General features: G+C 36.3%; 1 protein-coding gene across 1 annotated transcript; it reads right to left on the bottom strand.

Moving 5' to 3' along the window:
* Window positions 1-396: 396 nt before the first annotated feature.
* LOC140135673 (transmembrane protein 64-like) lies at window positions 397-6,772 on the bottom strand. Its single transcript, XM_072157257.1, has 3 exons — window positions 6,213-6,772; window positions 2,171-2,329; window positions 397-848 (listed from the first exon to the last, which is right to left on the bottom strand). The coding sequence occupies exons 1-3, from the start codon at window positions 6,741-6,743 to the stop codon at window positions 558-560; spliced, it is 981 nt and encodes a 326-aa protein (XP_072013358.1). The 5' UTR covers window positions 6,744-6,772; the 3' UTR covers window positions 397-557.
* Between the last annotated feature and the right edge of the window lie 281 nt (window positions 6,773-7,053).

Below are 7,053 nucleotides of genomic sequence, written 5' to 3'. Positions count from 1 at the left end.
GAAGCGGAGAAGGCAGCACGCAGGGTACACACCCGGTCACAGAGAAAACATTCACTCACAGAAGTAAATAAGTCTGCTATTACAGACCACGTTGCGCAAAACAACCATGTCATAGGTTGGGAGGACGCTAATATTAGATCAAGGGAGACCAACAGGAACAAAAGACAGATTAGAGAGGCAATTAGGATCAGGCGACGAGGGCGAAACACCATGAACAGAGATGAAGGGAACTATTTCTTACCGAATATTTTCGACCAGCTTCTGGCGCCGCCACCGGCAGCAACTTCAGGAAAGAAGAAGAAGCAAGGTTGCCAGTCTGATGAAGTGCTGCGTAGCAGCATGAAACTGTAACAAGGTATGTCACCAAAAATTGGATTTGATAGTATGAATTCCCATCAAATAGTCAATCATCTGAAATTATTGGAGCGTGAGCCACCCAGGCTGGTGGCTCAGCATAGTATTTTATTAACAGAAGGTTTTCTCCAAATTCGTTTCCTAATGATTATAATGCATAAGTGTTCTAGTCACTATTACCAAAATATGTGCAAGGCTATAGATCAAGTTGGCATTACTAGTAAGGCAGAACCGATGTTATTGTCAACCTTTCGGCCCGTGAAGTTACACCATGACGAAGAGCTTTGTTTACTAGGTGTTCCTGGTGGTAAATCAGCCTCTGAATTCTCTTCAAGGGATATCTCCGATGTAGACGGTAAAGTCAGAGGTAATTGAGATATAGTTCTGCCTTCTTCTAAACATTTCATGGAATTACGGTGAGAATGGATTGTTTCTTGGAGATGACCCTGAGCTTTCTGAACTACGTAGACGGACAGTGTTACACTCACGCAAACCTGTGAAATAGAACAGATTGGACCGAGGTAAAATAAAATGTGAACACTGCATTTAAACATGTTCAATATATTAAAAGAGCAAAGGCAGTATAAAGGGGAGTGGTCAAGCAAGCACTTTAACTTTATCTTCTCAAGGTTTGGTAGACATCCCTATATTAGCCTTTTCGAAGTATGGCGCACACAAAAAATCTGTTGGTCCATTGGTTAAATTAATCAATGAACACAATTCAAGAAACATTTAATTCACAACTTCAAAAATACATGATATAATGACAAATGCCATAATTTGCAAACCAATTACATAAAAAAACAAAGTAGTGTATCCGATCACACACCCACTGATGACAGTCAAATGCGACCACGTTAAAACAAACAACATATTGAAAGGCAAGAGACAGGACAAACGTGGGCCTGAGACAAGATTAAGAGGGGCATCAATGAAAAACCTGAAAAAAGTTGTGGGGCAACACGCGGGGAGCAAGCTCGTGGGTGCAGGTTGCCGGCAAACAGTACAAAACGAAAATACAAATTAATACAAACAGGAAAAGACAAGACATTACAATAAAAATAAGATGTGAACAAGGGTCAAAGAATAATTACTATATACATCTAATTAGAGATGGCCAGCCTTACTACGAGGAAATGTTGTAAGTCAACCTTCTTTACGCTAAAATGAACTCCAAGGATATAGGGCCACAATTAGCCGGAGTTACTTGCTGGTTTATGTATTTTCTAAACACACTCATTGAATCAAAGTTAAAAAATAATATCATTATAGTTTGATCAGCTCGTAATCGGCGGGTAATGTTAGGCTTTAACCACTACGCCAAAAAGTAGACCCGCGATAAGAGTCAATATATTTGACATGTCTGGTCTATATTGTGCGTGTTAAAGAAAGTAGACAAAGTATAGGACTTCAATTATTAATTTGTAATGCTTCTGGCGAGATGTTACAAGGCAATTCTCAAAATAAAATGTATTGATAAACAATATGTGTTGTTGATTAAAGAGTTTAACTTCAACACTACACTATTTTTCGATCACCTGGAACGTTTTCACTATAGTTCGACTAGCGTCTTCAGCAGATGGTGATGCTGTGATGGTATCTTGTCTACGATCGGGATAACCTTCACTGATGAGCGAAAACTAGTGTAGTGTTGAAGTTAAATTCTTTAATCATTTTATCTACCACTACGTATGAATATCCACTCGTATAATATGTGTTGTTGTTTTTTGTCTCAAACAAAATGGCATTGTTCACTCAACATGTGTAATTGACATGTTAATATTATTAAGTGAATGCATGGTGAATGTAACTTTACCTGTGCAATTACAACTAATACAGATCCTATGTTCCAGGACTGGTTACTGAAACCAGCCAAGTCATGCATCGTTGAACCCATATAAGCATTGATAACTTGATTCGGAAATGATCCAACTGCTGAAGCTATAATGAACGTACTGGCAGGAATCTTTGAAATCTGAAAGAAAAAACAATTAAAGACACTCATCCTTTAACAGTTCGTTAAAAGTTAATTAGTGGAAGAATGGCTGCAAAAGCTATTATAAACACACTGAACGATATGCTAAGATGTAGCGCATCTTCCATATTGAAAGTATAGTGGGTGCTCATATAACAGCATTTTGATAATGGACATATCGAGGGTCATTGAAACAATGACGTAACTCTTTTTTTTAAACGAAAATGGAGCAAAATATTCAGAAACGTGAACACTTTCCAATAAACACATAGAAGTAACTCCATTTAGCATGCATTGAAATCAATGGCCAGTGAAACACAAACATAACTACATAAGTCATCAATGTGGACCATTATCTTTAAACTCATTTGTCTCAGAATGGCCAAAATGGAGTTACGTCTTTGTGTTACTGACCCCTCAATATTACCGGTGCTATTTTTTGGCTGATTTTGCAGATTTGACAGGGAGGAAGGGGGAGGGGGTCGTCCCTACAAGGCATCAAACATTATCACGACAACATAGTATAGTTATTTCAGTATCATTTAAATGTTGCTCCAATACAGCTCTTTGTAGCTCAAAACATCTGCGAAGAATGGCCATGTAAGAGACTGTAAGAAACTGAAAGATTAATACTGCCTGAATGAAACAATAGGATCAGTTTCATTATCTGTTGAATTGAAGCAACGTCTAAACATTGTGACTCAGTGTTTATCGAGATGAATCACAAGTCACAAAATACTATTGTTGGTATCATTTACAAGCCAGAATATGTGATTTTTGACGATTTTAGGAACCAACTTTCCAAGACTTTGGACATTATCACCAGGGAAAAGAAAAAATGTTATCTTTTAGGAGACTTCAACATCGACTTCTTAAAATACGATCAATGTCCATCACATTACCAGTCTTTCTCCTGACTTGTCAGCCATGGTTGACTTCTTAACTCTCTTTAGTCTTCCAGTTGTCTCACAAAATGGCAGAGTAATTAAAACTACTCTGTTGCATCTTAATCATCAATTTAGAGCATTCTCACTGGTGACCATTACACCAGTGATGACAAATATACTCAATCGGACCTGTCCTAACATATCGAGTACTCAATAAAATTCCCTCTAAAAGGAAAGCCAGCCTCAATGTAGAAGAGGTCTTGTAATTAGTTTTGGTCAATGTGAAAGGCATTTTTAGGATCACGGCTTACTACATCCATGTTACATGACAGTCCACCAAACCATCAACGGTGAGAAGATGTACACTGAAACTGCAGAAAACATTAACTCCTAATCTCCTGTCAACTCTTTAATTCATTATTGTTCATTATTATTAATTCATTATTGTTCTCTAAATTGTTCTGTTCTGGTTTTATTTGTCTTTTCAGCTTTTTACCCACGATATTTCAATTTCCAATTTTTAATACCATAACTTACGAACTCAATTTCTTCGCTTAGGAATGTCCGATTTTATTGGGGAAAACGGCGTTGTGGAGCAAAATAGCTCTTTATGTGAAAGCCTCCAAATTTGAGCATCGTTAAATTGGACATCAGTAGATGTTCTATTTTCATCATCAGTTAATCTACAGCTAACAAAACTTAGAAATGAAATTTCAAGCTTAACCATAGCATGACAAAAGTGATATAACTTTCTGCCAGTCATCAGCTGTTGGATCATCACAACAACAACAAGGTTTGATAAAGTCAGTGGTTCACTGACGAAACTGCACGATGCACTGACAGATAAATTAAAGCGTCCCATATTCCATACCTGCGCATACCCACACCCCCAAATGGGTTCAAATAAAGCGCTATTACTTCAGCTCCTGGGTTTATCATTCTTGAAATAAATTGGGTAGAACAAGCACCAAGCTAACATGTTAAATGCGAATGATTGAACATTTGATGGCTGCAAATCTGCAGAATGACATCCACATGCTTGATCAGGGTTGAATATGCCCATGAATCTGATCCCTAATTCCATCGTTTGATCACAAATATGTCGAGTTCAGAGGGGAAGCTTTATTTTATCAGATGTATCTGGCTAGGAACGCCGTTATTTTAAGCTATCTTAATGTTTATATTAATATTAGATCAATATTACGAGTACTGCTTTATATCATGGAAGGTTGATGAACGTAAGAAACTCATGTCACTTTATTTTATTCTTGACATGGTATTATTTTTAGTTTTCAGGTGTACATGTTGTTCTCTCAATTTTTGCCTACTACTCTCTAAATGTAAAAGAGTGAAATTTTCACTCCCTGTCAAGAGTGAACTGATTTTCACTCTTATCGAGTAAAATTGGCTCATATTCGAGTGACAAGAGAGTAATATAATTCACTCTAAAAAGATTGATTAGTTTTCACTCAATTAAGAGTGAATTACCACTTTTTTTGGAGTGAGAGTCATTTCATTTCCACTCTTTTGAGAGTGGGTTTCAGTCTTTTTAAGAGTGAGAAAGCACTCTTTTGAGAGTGAAATATTTTCACTCTTTACAAAGAGTGATTTTCACTCTTCAAGGACTGGTCCCTATAGAGTCACTCTTTGTAAGAGTGAAAATTCACTCTAAAATTTCACTCTTTTACATTTCACTTATGATTTGAGAGTAGTTTATTATTTTTGTAAGTAAATTACCAATTAGAATGGATTTAAAATTCTTGGGGTAAATTTGCTGACATTGTTTAAACTTGGTTTCTTATGATGATGAACAAATTATTCAAACAGGTTTGATTTTAGTATTATTATCTTCTATACAGTAATACTATAAGTAATAACATGTATCTCGAAAGCTTCATCATCATTAACACATTTATGTTTCCTAAAAGATAGTTGCAAGCGAAGATGTTACATATTATCGGCATGATGAATACACTGCAGAGCACAAACACATTATGCCATAACGTACTCGAGATGTGGCATGGATTGGCAGGTTTTCTAATTAATAATGAGTTAATTATTAATTGAAGAAAGTTTGATTTAAGGTGGTACTACACCCCTTGGTAAATTTGTGACTATTTTTGCATTTTTCTCAAAAAATAATAACACACCAGTAACAAAAGTTATGTATTTTGTAGGGGCAAGGAATCCAGTTACTACACTGGAGTAACTCAAGACAAGCGGTACGTTGAGAAAAATGCAAAATTAGTGACAAAATTTATCAGGGGGTGTATATACGGTACCTAATTAAAGTCTATAATGCACATTTCAATCTAGACTAAGTGTGGCTCACGCATGCAATACGTAGTATTAAATCTAGACCAAAACTTTTACCAGAATAGAAAAGGTCTATTTAAAAATATTTATGGTGTCCCAATGATGACATTATTGCAAATTCCAATATTTTTGAAACATTATAGGAATTCAACAAAATTCAAATACTATGTCAAAACAGCAAGAGCAAGTACAACAAGAACAACAACAATAACAACAACAACATTAATTCAACGTGGCATGTGATTATTGCATTTGCAGAACGTCAATTTGCAATGCCACAAACGTTACTGCGTTTTGTTTTTTCATCTCTCTATTTTTTCAACTCTTAGTTATACGCTGGCGAAGTTACGTAATAATCGGATTACCTATACCATAGCAATAGGTGAAAACAATTTTTGAATATACCGCGCTGCACTGATACGTTCACGCGGTACCTCTGCATTGAACCATATCATGCTGATCAGTTGCACCTGTAAGATTAGTGTCTTTGAAAAGACCAGTATTGTATTCAATCTATGATTGCAGACATAAACAGGTGATGAGTGTAACCTGCTTGTAGTGCAGCGCGATATGTTCAAAATTGTTTTCACCTATTGCTATGGTAATTAATCCGATTAATTACGTAACTTCGCCAGCGTATTAAACATGTTAAAGTTAATTGTTTTAATTTTTGTACTCACTGCAAAAATTCCATTCTGAATCCCAAATGGAATTGGAGTAAGCCTCGTAACAGCAACCACTCGGAAGGCATGTGTGCCTTCTACCACTTGTATGATGGCTTGAAAGTACCCATTGGGTGGAATCTTTGCAGCAATCCATGTCGACAACAGTACCTTACAGATTAAGAAGGCTAAAGTCGAACCAATAATCACACATAAAACAACTACGGCGGTACCAAGAAGAAATCCGTACCTGAACCCTGCAGCCATATTGAGAAATAAATACCCTGGTATAACAACTGGTAGTGAAAATAACATGAACAGAGCCATGAAGAGTACAAAACACAGTGTGTCATCTGTGTTTGTTAACCATTCCATTAAAGTTTCCATATATTCGTGGAATAGAAAAAATGTCGTACAGGTTAATGCGCCGAGAACGGAACAAGTCGTAAGTCGCCATATTCTTGTATGAATACATATGAGTCGATTTCGAAAGACACATGGTACGCAATACTGACTTATAGTTAACGCTGTTCCCTTACAGCACACCATGTTTTTGTCGTCTCGCTATTTAAGCTTAGTGATTTGGACGCTCCAGCTGTTAAACAATAGAATATAAGCTAATATACACTATAGTACTGTTGCATCATTATCATATCAAAACAAAACCATTTAGAATGTAAATGGTGACATTTATCTCCAGTTGTAGAGAAAATAAATGCTGAAATTGAGGTAACTGTTTTTGACAGCTGAACTTTGAGCCGGCTTTTCATCATTCATTTGTTAAAGAGATACACGTAGATAAATGAAAATGTGATAAACGGAATCCCGTGATTACGATATGGTGATATGAACGCGTGTT

The sequence above is a fragment of the Amphiura filiformis genome, chromosome 16 (genome assembly GCF_039555335.1).
Source record: "Amphiura filiformis chromosome 16, Afil_fr2py, whole genome shotgun sequence".
Taxonomy (NCBI): domain Eukaryota; kingdom Metazoa; phylum Echinodermata; class Ophiuroidea; order Amphilepidida; family Amphiuridae; genus Amphiura; species Amphiura filiformis.
This window is presented reverse-complemented; position numbering and strand designations above follow the sequence as displayed.

Excerpts from the sequence above, each read along its gene's own strand:
- LOC140135673 (XM_072157257.1), bottom strand. The coding sequence starts at position 6,743 with ATGGTGTGCTGTAAGGGAACAGCGTTAACTATAAGTCAGTATTGCGTA. Across the intron at positions 2,330-6,212 it reads TTCAGAATGGAATTTTTGCA|ATTTCAAAGATTCCTGCCAG; the intron begins GTGAGTACAAAA and ends TTTTTCTTTCAG. Across the intron at positions 849-2,170 it reads TATTAGTTGTAATTGCACAG|GTTTGCGTGAGTGTAACACT; the intron begins GTAAAGTTACAT and ends TCTATTTCACAG.